The 18,884-nt window shown below is 51.0% G+C and overlaps 1 protein-coding gene across 2 annotated transcripts in view; it reads right to left on the bottom strand.

Annotated features, from left to right (window-relative positions):
* The window catches only part of MRPS5 (mitochondrial ribosomal protein S5), a 95,825-nt gene extending 77,268 nt beyond the window's left edge, over positions 1-18,557 (bottom strand). The window contains exons 1-2 of one of the 2 annotated variants that reach the window (XM_073339980.2): positions 18,259-18,554; positions 143-280 (exon numbers count right to left, since the gene is read on the bottom strand). In XM_073339980.2, the coding sequence (XP_073196081.1) occupies positions 143-280; positions 18,259-18,310 (190 nt within the window). In that variant the 5' untranslated portion in view covers positions 18,311-18,554. Of the gene's footprint in view, positions 1-142; positions 281-18,258 lie in introns of both variants that reach the window. The other variant, XM_073339982.2, reaches the window with a different exon arrangement.
* Between the last annotated feature and the right edge of the window lie 327 nt (positions 18,558-18,884).

Genomic DNA, 18,884 nt, shown 5'->3' on the forward strand with positions numbered 1-18,884 from the left:
TTAGTTGATGTTTGTAACTATTGTAGATGCAAAATGTTAATACAAAATGGGATTTTCATGTTGACAGAGTCAGTATAAAAAACAGAAGAACATTAGACAAACTGCTCGTGTTATAAAAATGTGGTCTTTTTTCAAGACTTACATTTGTTGAAAAAGCTGCTTTGCCTGCATTGTTGAATTGTCACGCTACATGGAGCAGAAATGTAACAACGTGTCTGTAGAGCCCATGCCAGGTTTGTATAGCGACAGCCACTCCTATTCACTGGTAACAAGAGACAGCCTGTGGAGGAAGATGCAAAATTGTGAAGATATTTTAATTTTCAGGTGGAAAGTATCAGCCATAAAGACTTTAAAAGGTTGATTTCTTTAAGAAACCCACAACTATCTCAGCAGGCTTCCACCTTCTGTCCCTGGACTGCATGAGGTGAGGTACTTGGGGAGAAGGGAGAGTAAAGATAGGTACCACACAACACACATCGATATGTTTAAAAATAATCAGCAGAGGACTTCTTCCATATCACTGGCAGAGATTACAAACAGCCTCTAGAAAAGGAGTGATATTCTCAATCCATCAGGTATATGACAATGGTAAATAATAAACACATTCCAAGATATAGGCACCCTCTAAAGAAAATCTGAAGACAAAGTCAGCCCATTGAAAAATGCTATTCTAATGCCCTCCTAAAGCGTTAATGAGGATCATATCACAGTTTAGTAAGGAATCCTATAGGTTACATATCACAACACAGGTTGAGAGGGAACATTTAGAAAATCTGGCAGGAGAATGTCTCCCCATAACTGAAAGGCCCTTCCCACCTTTTGTCAGTTTTGGTTGTGCTTCCAGATCCACCCGTAGCTCAAGTGGCCAAAAATGCCTCCCCCCTACATTTGGTACAAAGGTGACCATTTCTTTCTCATGCAGACCTAGCCAATTATTCACATCCTTGTCACCTGCAGACTGGATTAATGCAATGCACTGCACAAGGGGTCATATCTTGAATATTGCTCAGGAGGTGCAGCTGATGCAGAATACAGCAGCTGTTTTATTAATTGTGCTAGCTACAGGGAGAATATTAAATCAGTATCCAGGGAGTGCTCTGGCCTCCTTTTTCGGTTTTAGCTGCAAGTCAAGGTGCTGGTACTGATGTTTAAAGCCCAACATTGTTTGGGTCCTAGGTACAAGAGACTGTGCCATACAGCAACTGACAGCATCTGATCTACTCTACCTCTCTGGCTTAGTCCACAGATACATCGATAGCTTTCAGAGTAACAGCCGTGTTAGTCTGTATTCGCAAAAAGAAAAGGAGGACTTGTGGCACCTAACCTTAACTTGGTTAGTCTCTAAGGTGCCACAAGTCCTCCTTTTCTTTTTACATCGATAGCTACATCCGTCAGGGGAGTGAAACCCCCACATTTCTGACTGACATAACCCCCAGTAGAGATGCAGCCATGTCAATGGAAAAGTGCTTCCGTTGCCGTAACTAACGTTGTCTGGGGAGATGGTGCTCCTACATGGACAGGAAAAACCCTTTCTGTCGCTGTGTGCTGCATCGACACTTCAGGGCTATGCCTATATAGCATCCGCCAAACAGACTTGCCTTCACCCAGAGCCCCTAGATGTGAATGTCTGGTCTAGGGGGCAGAGCTTTTTCAAAGGAAGCTATGTGACTTGAATTCACTTCCTAAGTCTGCTGACCCTTCAAGATACAGGATAAGTTTTGTTTTCTCAGGTTTTTGCCCAAAGTAATGGAAGTTGAGCATATTTTTATTTACACACTAGCATGGGGTTACGTTTCTTTAAATTTGAGCTGACCTGGGTCATTTGAATTTGCTATTCTTTCTTTCTAAAATAAACCACATACACCAAAACAGTATGCATTCTGAAGAAACTAAAATAAAAATGGGGACACAGTGTACTGACCTTGAAAGAGACCATTCAAATGTAGCTATTCATTAAAGAACTAAATCCAAAACAAACTACTTTCTCATAAAGAAATTGGATTCTTAAATTCAATCTTTCCTACTAGATTTTAAAAGTACAAAATAAGCATTGATCATTGCCATATACTATTATCTTCCAATACTACTGATCTAGTGGTCCATTTCTCAAAGTTAGGGTAATTAATTCACCTAGACAACTGACAATTTATTAATTTAACTGGGCCCTGTATCAGCAGCAGATTTTTAAAAAAATTCCTTAATATTTTATATAAATTAATATGTTACTTTAAGTCTTCTTTAAACGAAAATAAGTTATTTCTGAGGAAAATTTGTTTGATTGCTAAAAAGTCCTTTATGAAAATATTCTGAGCTCCTGTAAATTTCTGCAAAATAAAAAGTTGCCCACAAATAGATGCTAAAAAAATAATAGCAATAGAAAAGTGACCTGTTTATTCTTAAAATCCTGTTTAAGTCATTAGGGAATCCAGTGTAAGTCAAACGTATTAAAATAACCCATTAAGCATAATATGAAACGCACACAAGATATATTGGCTAACATTCAAATCCTGCATTCCTTACACATTCCAAAGTCCTACTCAGTTAATAGATGTGCTGGGTATGTAAAGATAATATTCAATTAAATAATCTGTTTACTAGAACCTGAACTAAACAAAAGCCCCTACGTCTGGTCTAAAGTTTTGTATTTTAAGCTGCTGCTTCTTCCCCCCCCCCTTTTTTTTTTTGAAAATGGCAAGCAGTAAATCTACATTAGATGAACAATTCATCTTAGGACAACTGCTCATGGCAATTATATAAATGATTTATTTTATCTTTGAGTCTCATGCAAATGAGAGAGATTACTTTTAAAAAGTTAGTCATTTAATCTACAAACTAATTTCATTTCATATTATGTTGTAATATTTCTAATTTCCCTTGTTACACTCCTAAATCTTCCACAGCTGTAAACTGCTATCAATAAAATCATTTCAAAATGGTTTGCAGTACCATCCTGCCCTCTTACTTCGTTTATGAATCTTGTCACATCTCAAGTACTACTTCACCAATAGAACAATTAATTCTTCTCCAAACTTTACAGTTCTTCCAATTCAGTAATAATGAGCTTTCCATATACCTGAGCACATTCTCTACTGATAAAAAAAATTCCTCAGTAGAAATGATGATCAGCATTTAAGTAAACTCCCATTTTTCACTTCTGCAAAAAAGCTGCCTTATTTGGACAGTTTGTGGGAACACAATCAAGAGTATTTTATGTTTAGTCGCACTCAGAGGGATGTCCAATCAATAGATTAAAAAACAGCCTTTGGGACCCAGGGCAGCACAGACATTTGGGGCTAGATTTTCTTCTTAGATTGTGTATCAGAGTGAATAAGCTGTTGTGTGGTACTGGTCATTTGCATCTTAATTAGTTTGGTTGTAAGTGTCCTTCATGGATCAAAATGATCATGATTATACAATATGACACTGCACTGTAGAGCACAGCAAGAAAAATGAAAAGCATTCATTTGAAAACAAATCACAGAAGAGCAAAGGAAGCACATTCATTAGCAAATATGTCCCTGCTATGTTTCTTTGCTTTTGTAGATTTTAAATCTATTAAAAAGAAAATTCCACACGCGAAATAACAGTCTGCTTCATGCTAACGCTAAAGGGCTCATGGTAGTCAAAGAAAGTGAATGTAAAGACAATGAGATCAGGGAATAACAGTGTTTGGTTAAAAACAAACAAACAAAAAACAGTTCAAGAAGGATTAAAAGTGAACAGGGGAAGTAGCCCAAAAACGAATCTCAAAAACTAGATTAGCAAGGGAAAGGAGCAGGCAGTGGAACCAGATGGGTGATCAATATGGAAACTGAATTCAGCTAGGATGAGAGCAGGAGGATGCAGATGAGTAGAAAGTCAGTCAAGCCTCAAAAGAGAGAAGAAAAGAAACCAGATGAACACTGGCATCATAGCAATAAAAGGAAGCTGGACATGGGAGAAGTCCGATTGGTCTCAGGAGGCCTGGTGATCGGGAGCCAGCTGCCAGGGGAGAGAAGGTACTATTTCTGGCCCTCCCTACCCCCAGCAGCACTTTCTAAGCATCTTGGGTGAAATTCTGGCTCCCCTGAAATCAATGTCAAAACTCTTATTGTCTTGAATGTGGACATGATTTCACCCCCGAATGCTTCGTACAGAGGCAGCTAGCTACCAGGGTGCAATTTATGATAACTAAGCCTGGTGCACACTAGGAACTTATGTCAGTATAACTAAGTCGCTCCAGAAAATCCACCCCCCTGAGCAACGTAGTTATACCGACTTAACCCCTGGTGCAGACAGTACTATGTGGACGGCTGGCCTTCTCCTGTCAACATAGGTAGTATCTGCATCAAGTGCTACAGCGGCACAGCTGAGCGGATGCAGCACTGTAAACGTAGACAAGCCCTTACATCTAGAGAATTCTGGCCTTGAGTTGAAAATCAAAATTAGGTATCCAGGGACCCAAAGTGGCTTTGATGACAATATTCAGAATATTTTGGTCTCTGAACTGCAGTGGAACAGAGGAGGATACAGCAGAAAAGCATCATTCCCACATTCTGAATCTCTGAATGCTGGTATTTAATATACCCACACACTGCTGTGCACATACTCCCACCGAGAGAACAGACATTTTAAAAAGCAGAGACAAAACAGGAAAAATATTTGTGGAGGGGAAACAGTTTGGAAAGTCACATCTCTATATAAAAACATTTTGAAATGCAGATATATACATTAGTTGCCATGTCGTACACACTACTCCCTGTAACTTTTCAAAAGGGCAGCACCTATGTCCGGATTTATTTTTTTTAAAAATTCTTTCAGACTAAAGCATTTCCTACACCTAGTCATAAGCTATTCAGCATTTAATTGGGACCCTGGCTCTCTTGAGACAAAGGAGACACATGTCAAGAAAGCAACACTTTGCTTTTAACCAGCAGAGAACAAGTCAGAGCAGAAAGGAATGCATACTTGATGGGTTTTCTGCTCTATAATAAAAAAAGCCAAAAAACATGCTGTCACTGCATACTTCTAGATTGTAAACATAATATACAGCAGCTAAGGTTGTGCACTAATCTTAAGGCCTGTCTTCACAGCAACAGTTAGTGCAAGTTAGTATTCGCTAGATCAAGGGCTAAAGCCAGACTGCCAGATGCTTTTGAACAGACCGTGAAATCTTTTTATTTACTTATCATCATCACTACTGTTACTGCAGTGTGAATAATGTGTCTCTGGAGTCTGGACCTTGACTAGGAAATGTGGAACTTGACAAAAAAATAAAGCCCTGCGCTTGTTAGTCCACTGGAACTAGCCTAGTGAGCGAAAGTGACCACACAACGAAACAATTCTAGGCTTCGTGTTCCCAGTGTGGGCAGGCAGACACGTGCTAGCTCTGCTTGTGCTAGGGTGCTAAACGCAGCAAATATGGCTGCAGTGGCTCAGGCTAGCCACCTGTGCATGATCCCACCTTGCCATGTTCTCGTGCGGTTAGCCCAAGGTTCCACGACCACTCTGCTGTTTTTAGGCCACTTCCTCAAGCAGAATAGTGCATGTAAGTTTACTGGCACTGGGAAGCATCCTGCCAGGCACTTAAATTCACCCATGGTAGTATTTAGATTTCTAGTATTAGTATACAAGCACTTACTAAATATTGACACATTTTATAAGTGCTTGTATACAAATGCTCGAAGTCTAAATACTAAGATGGGAGAATTTGAGTGCCTCCTATCAAATGAAGATATTGGTCTAAAAAGTTTCACAGAACCTTGGTGGAACAATGATAATCAACGGGACATAGTAATGTCAGGGTACAAAATATATAGCAATGACAGAGCAGTTGTGCTGGTGAGGGAGTGGCACTACGGGAAAGAAAGCATAAAGTCAAATATACTAAATATCTTAAATGAATCAAACGGTACCATAGAATCTCTATGGATAGCAATTCCATTCTTAAATAGTAAGGGCAGAGCACTAAGAATGTACTACCGATCACCTGACCAGGATGGTGACTGTCAAATGCTCACAGAGATTAGAGAGGCTACAAAAATAAAAAACAACAATAATACAGGATCAAAATATCCCCATGTTGACTGGGAACATGTCACCTCAGGACAGGAGGCAGAGATAAAATTTCTAGATACCATTAATAACGGCTTTTTGGAGCAGTGAGTCCTGGAACCCACAAGGGGAGAGGTAACTTTTGATTTAGCACAGGATCTGGTGCAACAGGTGAATATAGCTGAACTGCTCAGTAATAGAAACCATAACGTAATCAAATTTAACATTCCTGGGGGTGGGATACCAAAGAAGTCCACCACAGTAGCATTTGTTAAGGAAACGTTAGCACATGTGACTCCATTTTGGTTTGGGGCCCACCATTGTTGAAATGCCAGCACATCATCCACCAGGAGGAGTGATCCTTAGATACTGAATCCCTGTGAAAATCCTCCTCCTTGTCTCCAGCCTGCCTTGACTCCCAGTATCTGGTTTTTGTCAGTCTCTAACTCCCTGTCTCTTGGCCTTGATGTGAGGCCTCCCATGCTAATAATAAAGGTTACTGATGCATGGCTTTAGGACCATGCTGTGTAATTAACATACTGGTATAGCACAAGGAATGCACCAAGCAGGGATAGGTGGTAGATAAGACAAGGGTTTGTTTATTGGCTAAGGTTTCCGATGCATGAGGGCAACATGCTTTGCTAAAAAGTATATAACCTTTGTATAATCTGTATTCAGGGTCCCCTCCTGGCTAGCGGGGGGGGGGGGGGGGCACCACACTTGAGCATAATAAAGTTAATGTCTTTTGGGAACTCTGCAGTTGTGGACTTTGTTTATGTGCCTCAGCCTAGATTCGAACTGTGCGTGTCCTACCAGGTGTAATTCGCAGCATTTGTGTGCGTGTCCTACCAGGTGTAATTCGTAACACATTCAACTTCAAAAAAGGGGAACTACACAAATATGAGGAAGCTAGTGAAACAGAAAGGAACAGTTACAAAAGTGAAATGCCTGCTAGCCGCATGGAAACTTTAAAAACACTGTAACAGAGACTCAAATTAAATGTATACCCAAAATAAAAAAAAGTAGAGAGAGGACCAAAAAAACCCCAAAAAAACCAACAAAAAACGCCACCAAGGCTGAACAACAGAATAAAAAGAGGCAGAGTCAAAAAGATATCCTTTACAAATTGTAAGTAACATCCTAGTGAGGTAAACAGAAAGGAGCATAAACTCTGACAAGTCAAGTGTAACAGCATAAATAGGCAGCCCAAAGGAGAATTTGAAGGGCAACTAGCAAAAGACACAAAAACTCACAAAAAAAGTTTTTTTACGTACATCCGAAGCAGGAAGCCTGCCAACCAATCAATGAAGCCTCTGGAAAACAGAGATGCTAAAGGAGCACTCAAGGAAGACAAGGCCATTGCAGAGAAGCTAAATGAATTCTTGGTATTGGTCTTCACTGATATAGAGGATGTGAAGGAAACTCCCACACCTGAGCCATTCTTTTTAGGTGACAAATCTGAGGCTCTGTCCCAGAATGAGTTGTCAACAGTGGAGGTTTTGGAACAAATTGATACATTAAACAGTAATAAGTCACCAGAACCACATGGTATTCGCCCAAGAGCTATGAAGGAACTCAAATATGAAATTGCAGAACTACAAAGTGCAGTACATAACCTATCACTTAAATCAGCCTCTGTACCAGATGACTGGAGGACAGCTAATGTGATGCCAATTTTTAAAACAGGCTCCAGAGGGGATCCTGGCAATTACAGGCCAGTATACCTAATTTCAGTATCATGCCAACAGTTTGAAACTACAGTAAATAACAGAATTATCAGACACAGATGAACACAATATGCTGGGGAAGAGTCAACGTGACTTTTGTAAAGGGAAATCATGCCTCATCAATCTATTAAAATTCTTTTTTTTGGGCGGGGGGGGGAGGGAGTGAGTGTCAACAAACATGTGGCCAAGGATGATCCAGTGGATCAGTGTACTTGGACCTTCAGAAAGCCTTTGACAAGGTCCCTCACACCAAAGGCTCTTAAGCAAAGTAATCTGTTATGGGATAAGAGGAAAGGTCCTCTCCTGGATCAGTAACTCGTTAAAAGTTAGGAAACAAAGGGTAGGAATAAATGGTCAGTTTTCACAATGGAGCGAGGTAAATAGTGAGGTCCCCCAAGGATGTGTACTGGGACCAGTACTGTTCAACATATTCATAAATGTTCTGGAAAAGGGAGTAAATAGTGAGGTGGCAATGTTTGCAGCTGATACAAATTTACTCAAGACAGTTAAATCCAAAGCTGACCGTGAAGAGTTACAAAGGGATCTCACAAAACTGGGTGACTGGGCAACAAAATGGCCGATGAAATTCAGTGTTTATAAATGCAAAGTGATGCACATTGGAAAACATAATCCCAACTATGCACACAAAATGATGGGGTCTACATTAGCTGTTACCACTCAAGAAAGATCTTGGAGTCATTGTGGATAATTCTCTGAAAACATCCACTCAATGTGCAGTGGCAGTCAAAAAAGCCAACAGAACGTTGGCAATCAGTAAAAAAGGGACAGATAAAACAGTAGATATCAAAATGCCACTATATAAACCCATACTACTCCCATATCTTAAATAGTGTGCAGTTCTGGTCACCCCAACTCAAAAAAGATATAGTAGAATTGGAAAAGGTACAGAGAAGGGCAACAAAAATGATTGATTAAGAGCATGGAACAGTTTCAGCATGAGGAGAGATTAAAAGGACTGGGACTGTTCAGCCTGGAAAAGAGATGACTAAGGGGAAATATGACAGAGGTCTGTACAATCATGAAAAGGATGGAGAAAATGAATAAGGACATGTTATTTGTCCCTTCACATAACACAAGAACAAGGAGTCACCCAATGAAATTAATAGGCAGCAGGTTTAAAACAAATGAAAGGAAGTACTTCTTCACACAACACAGAGTCAACCACTGTAACTCGTCAGGAGATGTTGTGAGGGCCAAAACTATAACTGAATTCAAAAAAAGAATTAGATACATTCCTGGAGGACAGGTGCATCAGCGGCTATTAGCCAAGATAGTCAGGGAGGTAACCCCATGCTCTGGGTATCCCTAAGCCTCTGACTGCCAGATGCTGGGACTGGATGACAGAGGATGGATCACTAGATAGTTGCTCTGTCCTGTTCGTTCCCTATAGAGCATCTGGCACTGTTGGAAGACAAGATAATTGGGCTAGATGGACCACTAGTCTGACCCAGTATGGCCATTCTTATATTCTTATGCTGTGTAGACATACCCACAGCGTTTGTATTAGCAGCTGATGAATTGTAACTCAAGTTGCTGCATCCGCAGTGCACTGTAAACTTCAGTGTCAGCAGCACTTCCGCTTCAACCCATACCCCCTTATGGGCTGGCTAACTCGAGCTTAAAGCATCACTTAACTTGAGCTACAGACTTTTATGTGTGGACGGGAATCAGGTTATGGGAAAATCTTGTATGGGTCAGGCTAACAATGCAGTGAAGACAAACCCTTATGCACCATGATTCCTCAGTAGAAAAAGCATTCCAGGCTAAAAATGACCTTAATAAAAGCACTGCTACTCAATTTTTCTCCCCCAAAAGTAACAGCAGTGGCTGAAAATCTAGTCCCAAGATATGTACAAACATGAGTAAAATTAAAGATGAATAAAAATATTCTGATCTGGATAAGGGAAAACATACAGAAAATAACTATTATTTATGCAAAGTGACAGCCACAAGAATCCGCTTTGTAACACAAGCTGTCTTTCTGATGAAAGGCTGTTGTACCTCCACACCCACTTCCTTATAAGCTACGGCAGCAGCTCTCAACCAGGGGGTCCAGGGTCCCCAGAGGGGGCCATAAGCAGATTTCAGGGGGTCCGCCAAATACACCAGAGAGCAGGGCCAGAGTTATGCTTGCTTGGGTCCAGGGCAGAAAGCCAAAGCCCAAGCCCTGCCACCCGGGGCTAAAGCCAAAGTCTAAGCAACGTGGTTTTGCAGGCCCCAGCCCATGGTATGGGACCGTGGGCAACTGCCCTGCTTGCTACCTCTTAATGCTAGCCCTGGCTTTTAATCTACTGGATACGCAGAAGAACAGTTGCTGTGGGACAGGCGGGCTGTGGAATTTTTATAGCATGTTGCGGGATCCTGAGAAAGAAAAAGTTTGAGAACCCCTGAGCTATGTAATATCGGCCTTTACTTTAACAGTATATCTGTTTAATACTTAGGATCCAGGAATTTGGTCATAAGGATTATGTAATGTCTGCAGGCTGTAAATCGCTTTCCATTCTAACTAGAATCTCAATATATTCTTGAGAGCAAATGTACTCAACATTCAGGAAATTTATTTCACTATGGAATGTGGTGTTCTGCAGAATCTGAGCACTAATTAATTTTTAGAGTCAGCAGCAGTTTAATAATCCCCTCTGCTGCTGTAATTATTTTCTACACAAATTAAATACAGAAAACCATTCTTAACAAAGTCTGTCCTTGTAAGAAGAAAGACTGCATGAAGCTGGTTTAAGCAGCACGATCTCCATTGGTAAGATTTATTTTTCAAAGAGCTATCAAGATTTTTATTGCTTAGTTAAAATTGGCTAGGTGTTATTCCAGGGTTCTGAATGGAAAACTCCAGTCTGAAATAACTCCAGTGTTCAAGAAGTTAATGTACTGATCAAATTCCAACATAGTTATTTTGAAAATATCTACCATATTTCATCTGCACAGAAACCAAGACGCACACTGCTGTGTTTTGAACACAAAGAATACACTAAGCACTGAAGTCCCAAAGTAACGCCCAGTGCAGTTATCCACAACTGTGCAGTTATTTCACAATAACTTGCAGTTTTTTACATCATCTCATACCCTCCAGAAAGTCACAAGTGCTCAATGAACGTGAAGCTTTGAAGCCCACTGGTACAAACTCTTCCTTTTAATTAAGAACGTGAACTTTTATGAGGAAACTTGAGCAATTTGCCTTCTCCTTAGGAAATGCAAGTTTAAAACACAAGCATGTGACAGGGTACTCCACCTGTGTGGGGCCTCAAGGGGACAGTAGGATGGTCAGGTCAGAAAACCCTTAAGCTCCACAATGAGGAGGCAAGCGTTAATCAGCAGATCTAGGAGGCAGCTGAAGCCATTCAGCCTTCCCAGACCACCTCTAAGGAAGAGGTCTGTTCCTACAAATGGATGAGCAACCCAGTGTGACCAGATGAGGGGGAAGGTTTGCCCCAACGAAGGAAACACAATTGGCCTGATTGCAAGTCCCCTAGTGGATTTGAGATCATTTCCAGCTTCGCTACAGGATTGGCATTACTTTATTGTACACAGTTCTGAGGAAGAAAGAGCAGCAATTCACTAACAGCCTTGTTTCATTTTGTTGGAAGCTTCCAAAGAACTATGGCTGTAGCCAAACTAGTTGAAAACTTTACTTTGCCTTTGAAGAGGGGGAGGAAGCACTCTCAGAAAGGCAGGAAAGTACCCACTGGTTGCACAGCTTTCCGAGTCCAAAGCGGGACGCCAGAGAGAAAGGTGTGCTGGAGCCTCCCCTCAAGGCTCTCCCTTTCAAAGAACAACAAATCGAAACACTGTTTAAAAATAGCTTTAATAATGCTTTCTTGGGTGTTTCCCCTCTTTATTTGGCTTTTAGGATTCAGCTGGGGCTAGGGCTACTCTAGAGAGCTTTCAGCAGCGCAGCTGCACCAATGCAGCTGTGCTGCTGTAAGATCTCTAGTGTAGCCACTTTAAGCTGATGGGAGAGAGCTCTCCCGTCAATTTAATTAATCCACCCCCAATGAGCGGCAGCAGCTGTCAGTGGGAGAAGCTCTCCTGCTGACAAAGCGCTGTCCACACCGGTGCTTAGGTAGGTGTAACTTATGTTGCTCAGGGAGGTGGCTTATTCACACCCCTGAGCGATGTAAATTATCCCGACATCAGTGGTAGCATAGACATAGCCTTAGTCTCAGTGTCTGGCAGTACTTATCACTATGCAAAAGGGTGCAACCTTTTCCCCACAAAATGTACATGTATTAACTTTCATGTAGTAGAACTCTAGATAAAAATCGAAATAAAGAATGTTAACAGGCATTCCTTTAAGATACTAAGTAGATACAAATTAGAGGATTGGCACAAAAGAAATCTGATGAGGTTCAACAAGGACAAGTGCAGAGTTCTGCACTCAGGACGGAAGAATCCCATGCACTGCTACAGACTAGGGACCAAATGGCTCGGCAGCAGTTCTGCAGAAAAGGACCTAAGGGTTACAGTGGACGAGAAGCTGGATATGAGTCAACAGTGTGCCCTTGTTCCCAAGAAGGCCAATGTCATTTTGGATTGTATAAGTAGGAGCATTGCCAGCAGATCGTGGGATGTGATCATTCTCCTCTATTCGGCATTGGTGAAGCCCCATCTTACGGTGTCCAGTTTTGGGCCCCACACTACAAGAAGGATGTGGAAAAATTGGAAAGAGTCTGGTGGAGGGCAACAAAAATGATTAGGGGACTGGAACACATGAGTTATGAGGAGAGGCCGAGGGAACTGGGATTGTTTAGTCTGCAGAAGAGAAGAATGAGGGGGGATTTGATAGCTACTTTCAGCTACCTGAAAGGGGGTTCCAAAGAGGATGGATCTAGGCTGTTCTCAGTGGTAGCAAGTGACAGAACAAGGACTAATGGTCTCAAGTTGCAGTGAGGGAGCCAAGGGAACAGGCTTCAGTGTGCACATGTGGGTGTGTGTGTGCGCGCGCGCATGTGTGCCCACGCGTTGCCCCCCCAAATATAGCAGTCAAACTATGCCTATGTTTCTGCTTTCTCTTCCTCACAGTCTTCTCTGGGTGCTGGGTGAAGACATTTTTGTCTTTGTCTCCACATTAAAGCAGCTGCCTTACGTTGACCTAATGCTGTAGTGTACACCAGGCCTTAGACTATAGTAACTAGCATATCACACCAATTTCCTTTCAGGATTAGCCAAGGCCTTGATCCTCTATTGAGATCAGTGCAGGCGGACCCTTTTGCCCACATGGAATTCACTGCAGGTTCTGGATCACTGTTCTTTGAAAGGATTCCTTTATGACTAAATTTGAAGTTTCAAAGGTTAAGATGCATGAATTAAATTCACAGAAAAAAAATTTTTTTTTCCCCAAGTACAGACGATGTCTCCTCAGCCACTCGTAATGAAACACGGATGAAGCCTAAGGAGCTGATCCTTCAAGGCAGGGTGCACATGTACAGCGTGCCATAGCAGTCAAAGGCGCTCCACCTGTATGGATTACTTCCAGCATCAGGACTCAAGTATTTCAGCCCCAGTTATGAAAGGCTGAGAAAGCAGGTAAAAACACAGGACCGAATTAAAACAGTGGCGGGCACTTCTCTATGTTGGTCACTCAAACAGTGCAAGTCTGGAAAACTCTGGAGTGCACACCACCCTAAGCTGGAGTACAGACGGGCACAGTACCGGGCCGCAGGTGGGCAGTGCAGGCACACTGCGGGCGCAGTGCTGGGGTGAAGGCGGGCACTGCTGTGGCACAGGGGGGCACTGTGCTGGGGGGCAGGGCTGGGGCACAGGCTGGCGGGGTGCAGGGTTGGGGAGCAGACAGACAGAAGAACAGGGCTGGGGCACAGGCGGGCAGGACTAGGGAGGCAGGCGGGCAGGAGAACAGAGCTGCGGCGCAGAGCTGGGGAACAGGCAGGCAGGGCTGGGGCGCAGGGGGCAGGCAGGGCTGGGGCACTACGGCGGGGGAACAGGCAGGCAGGGGAACAGGCTGGCACTAGGGTGGGCAGGAGGGCAGGGCACTAGGGCGGGCAGGCAAGGCAGGGCTGGGGCACAGGGCAGGTGGGCACTAGGGAGGGCAGAGCTAGGGGACGGGCAGGCAGGGCAGGCGGGCACGGCTGGGGCACAGGGCCGTGGAATGGGCGAGCAGGGCTGGGGCATTAGAGCGGACAGGGCAGGGGCACTAGGGCACAGGGCGGGGGCACTAGGGTGGGCAGAGGGAGGGCATGGCAGGTGGGCGGGCAGGGCTGGGGCACAGGGCCGTGGAATGGGCGAGCAGGGCTGGGGCATTAGAGCGGACAGGGCAGGGGCACTAGGGCACAGGGCGGGGGCACTAAGGTGGGCAGAGGGAGGGCATGGCAGGTGGGCGGGCAGGGCGGGGGCACAGGGCGGGGGCACTAGGGCAGGCGGGGCGGGGGCAGGCGGGCGGGCAGGGCTGGGGCACAGGGCGGGGGAACTAAGGTGGGCAGAGGGAGGGCATGGCAGGTGGGCGGGCAGGGCTGGGGCACAGGGCGGGGGCACTAAGGTGGGCAGAGGGAGGGCATGGCAGGTGGGCGGGCAGGGCTGGGGCACAGGGCGGGGGCACTAAGGTGGGCAGAGGGAGGGCATGGCAGGTGGGCGGGCAGGGGCACAGGGCGGGGGAACTAGGGCACAGGGCGGGGGCACTAAGGTGGGTAGAGCTGGGGCAGAGGGAGGGCATGGCAGGTGGGCCGGCAGGGGCACAGGGCGGGGGAACTAGGGCACAGGGCGGGGGCACTAAGGTGGGTAGAGCTGGGGCAGAGGGAGGGCATGGCAGGTGGGCGGGCAGGGCTGGGGCACAGGGCGGGGGCACTAAGGTGGGTAGAGCTGGGGCAGAGGGAGGGCATGGCAGGTGGGCGGGCAGGGCTGGGGCACTAGGGCAGGGGCACTAGGGCACAGGGCGGGGGCACTAAGGTGGGCAGAGGGAGGGCATGGCAGGTGGGCGGGCAGGGCTGGGGCACAGGGCGGGGGAACGAAGGTGGGCAGAGGGAGGGCATGGCAGGTGGGCGGGCAGGGCTGGGGCACAGGGCGGGGGAACGAAGGTGGGCAGAGGGAGGGCATGGCAGGTGGGCGGGCAGGGCTGGGGCACAGGGCGGGGGCACGAAGGTGGGCAGAGGGCGGGCATGGCAGGTGGGCGGGCAGGGCTGGGGCACAGGGCGGGGGAACTAGGGCACAGGGCGGGGGCACTAAGGTGGGTAGAGCTGGGGCAGAGGGAGGGCATGGCAGGTGGGCGGGCAGGGCTGGGGCACAGGGCGGGGGAACTAGGGCACAGGGCGGGGGCACTAAGGTGGGCAGAGGGAGGGCATGGCAGGTGGGCGGGCAGGGCTGGGGCACAGGGCGGGGGAACGAAGGTGGGCAGAGGGAGGGCATGGCAGGTGGGCGGGCAGGGCTGGGGCACAGGGCGGGGGAACGAAGGTGGGCAGAGGGAGGGCATGGCAGGTGGGCGGGCAGGGCTGGGGCACAGGGCGGGGGCACTAAGGTGGGTAGAGCTGGGGCAGAGGGAGGGCATGGCAGGTGGGCGGGCAGGGCTGGGGCACTAGGGCAGGGGCACTAGGGCACAGGGCGGGGGCACTAAGGTGGGCAGAGGGAGGGCATGGCAGGTGGGCGGGCAGGGCTGGGGCACAGGGCGGGGGAACGAAGGTGGGCAGAGGGAGGGCATGGCAGGTGGGCGGGCAGGGCTGGGGCACAGGGCGGGGGAACGAAGGTGGGCAGAGGGAGGGCATGGCAGGTGGGCGGGCAGGGCTGGGGCACAGGGCGGGGGCACTAAGGTGGGCAGAGGGCGGGCATGGCAGGTGGGCGGGCAGGGCTGGGGCACAGGGCGGGGGAACTAGGGCACAGGGCGGGGGCACTAAGGTGGGTAGAGCTGGGGCAGAGGGAGGGCATGGCAGGTGGGCGGGCAGGGCTGGGGCACAGGGCGGGGGAACGAAGGTGGGCAGAGGGAAGGCATGGCAGGTGGGCGGGCAGGGCTGGGGCACAGGGCGGGGGAACGAAGGTGGGCAGAGGGAGGGCATGGCAGGTGGGCGGGCAGGGCTGGGGCACAGGGCGGGGGAACGAAGGTGGGTAGAGCTGGGCAGAGGGAGGGCATGGCAGGTGGGCGGGCAGGGCTGGGGCACAGGGCGGGGGAACGAAGGTGGGCAGAGGGAGGGCATGGCAGGTGGGCGGGCAGGGCGGGGGCACAGGGCGGGGGCACTAAGGTGGGTACAGCTGGGGCAGAGGGAGGGCATGGCAGGTGGGCGGGCAGGGCTGGGGCACAGGGCGGGGGAACGAAGGTGGGCAGAGGGAGGGCATGGCAGGTGGGCGGGCAGGGCTGGGGCACTAGGGCACAGGGCGGGGGCACTAAGGTGGGTAGAGCTGGGGCAGAGGGAGGGCATGGCAGGTGGGCGGGCAGGGCTGGGGCACTAGGGCAGGGGCACTAGGGCACAGGGCGGGGGCACTAAGGTGGGCAGAGGGAGGGCATGGCAGGTGGGCGGGCAGGGCTGGGGCACAGGGCGGGGGCACTAAGGTGGGTAGAGCTGGGGCAGAGGGAGGGCATGGCAGGTGGGCGGGCAGGGCTGGGGCACAGGGCGGGGGCACTAAGGTGGGCAGAGGGAGGGCATGGCAGGTGGGCAGGGCGGGGGCACAGGGCGGGGGCACTAAGGTGGGTAGAGCTGGGGCAGAGGGAGGGCATGGCAGGTGGGCGGGCAGGGCTGGGGCACAGGGCGGGGGAACGAAGGTGGGCAGAGGGAGGGCATGGCAGGTGGGCGGGCAGGGCTGGGGCACTAGGGCACAGGGCGGGGGCACTAAGGTGGGTAGAGCTGGGGCAGAGGGAGGGCATGGCAGGTGGGCGGGCAGGGCTGGGGCACAGGGCGGGGGAACGAAGGTGGGCAGAGGGAGGGCATGGCAGGTGGGCGGGCAGGGCTGGGGCACAGGGCGGGGGCACTAAGGTGGGTAGAGCTGGGGCAGAGGGAGGGCATGGCAGGTGGGCGGGCAGGGCTGGGGCACAGGGCGGGGGAACGAAGGTGGGTAGAGCTGGGGCAGAGGGAGGGCATGGCAGGTGGGCGGGCAGGGCTGGGGCACAGGGCGGGGGAACGAAGGTGGGTAGAGCTGGGGCAGAGGGAGGGCATGGCAGGTGGGCGGGCAGGGCTGGGGCACTAGGGCACAGGGCGGGGGAACGAAGGTGGGCAGAGGGAGGGCATGGCAGGTGGGCCGGCAGGGCGGGGGCACAGGGCGGGGGAACGAAGGTGGGCAGAGGGAGGGCATGGCAGGTGGGCGGGCAGGGCTGGGGCACAGGGCGGGGGAACGAAGGTGGGCAGAGGGAGGGCATGGCAGGTGGGCGGGCAGGGCTGGGGCACAGGGCGGGGGAACGAAGGTGGGTAGAGCTGGGGCAGAGGGAGGGCATGGCAGGTGGGCGGGCAGGGCTGGGGCACTAGGGCACAGGGCGGGGGAACGAAGGTGGGTAGAGCTGGGGCAGAGGGAGGGCATGGCAGGTGGGCGGGCAGGGCTGGGGCACAGGGCGGGGGCACTAAGGTGGGTAGAGCTGGGGCAGAGGGAGGGCATGGCAGGTGGGCCGGCAGGGCTGGGGCACAGGGCGGGGGAACGAAGGTGGGCAGAGGGAGGGCATGGCAGGTGGGCGAGCAGGGCTGGGGCACTAGGGCACAGGGCGGGGGCACTAAGGTGGGCAGAGGGAGGGCATGGCAGGTGGGCGGGCAGGGCTGGGGCACTAGGGCACAGGGCGGGGGCACTATGGTGGGCAGAGGGCGGGCATGGCAGGTGGGCCGGCAGGGCTGGGGCACTAGGGCACAGGGCGGGGGAACGAAGGTGGGCAGAGGGAGGGCATGGCAGGTGGGCGGGCAGGGCTGGGGCACAGGGCGGGGGAACGAAGGTGGGCAGAGGGAGGGCATGGCAGGTGGGCGAGCAGGGCTGGGGCACTAGGGCACAGGGCGGGGGAACGAAGGTGGGTAGAGGGAGGGCATGGCAGGTGGGCGGGCAGGGCTGGGGCACTAGGGCACAGGGCGGGGGCACTATGGTGGGGCAGAGGGAGGGCATGGCAGGTGGGCGGGCAGGGCTGGGGCACTAGGGCACAGGGCGGGGGCACTATGGTGGGCAGAGGGCGGGCATGGCAGGTGGGCCGGCAGGGCTGGGGCACAGGGCGGGGGCACTATGGTGGGCAGAGGGCGGGCATGGCAGGTGGGCGGGCAGGGCTGGGGCACTAGGGCGGGGCGGGCGAAGCGCAGCGCACCCAGCCGCCGTCCCGCACACGGCGGGCCCGCTGCACCCCCCGCCAAGCGGCCCCGCGCGGGAGCAGGATCCGGGCAGGGTCCGCCCCGCAGCCGCTGGGGACAGGCCGCCGCCGGCCGCGCTCAGCCCGGGCCACCCACACCCCGCAGGGCAGCGTCCCCGAGCCCCGCACCGACACCGGCTCCGCGCTCGGGCGGCCTGTGCGGGCGACGCCGGGCCGGGAGCCGCTGCCCCCCGCCAGGCGCGGCCCGAGGGGCCTCACCTCTCCACACAGCTCTCAGGCCCCCGGAGCCACACAGCCAGCTCGCCGCCATCTCCCGCCCGGCTCGCGCCCGGCTCGGCCGCCGTACGCAGTGGCCCACCCAGGGCCTGACGGGAGAGGCACCTCGGCGGGGGGGAAGCGGATGGGCGTCGCAGCGAACTGTGCCGGCGACCGGGGAAAGACAAACGGGTTAAACACCGGCCCGCCTCCTCCCCTGACAGTGCCCGCACGAGGGCTACAGGCAGGGGGCCGGACAGCCCTCCGTGGGGGCCTTGCATCAGGACCCCACCAGCCGCGCACAGAGGACGGTTAACCTGCTTCCACGTGACCCTCGCAGCCGCCGGCTCAATCACGTGACCCCCGCAGGTTGCCGAAGGAAGACGGCGCGGGCGGAGGCACGCTCTGCCCCGCCCCCGGGCTCTCATTGGGCGAGGGGGCGGGGCAGGCTCAGTCCCCGCCCCCGGGCTCTCCTTGGGGGCGGGGATTGTAGGGCGGGGCTGCGCTCTGGGCCCCTGGCTCCCAGGGAGGGGGAGGGGGAGGGGGAGGGGGAGGGGCTCTCTGGGGCCCTGGGATCCTGCCCCTGCCCCCTCCCCCTGGTTCCTGCCCCCGCCCCCTCCCCCTGGTTC

This window comes from Lepidochelys kempii, chromosome 3 (assembly GCF_965140285.1).
Source record: "Lepidochelys kempii isolate rLepKem1 chromosome 3, rLepKem1.hap1, whole genome shotgun sequence".
Classification (NCBI taxonomy): Eukaryota; Metazoa; Chordata; order Testudines; family Cheloniidae; genus Lepidochelys; species Lepidochelys kempii.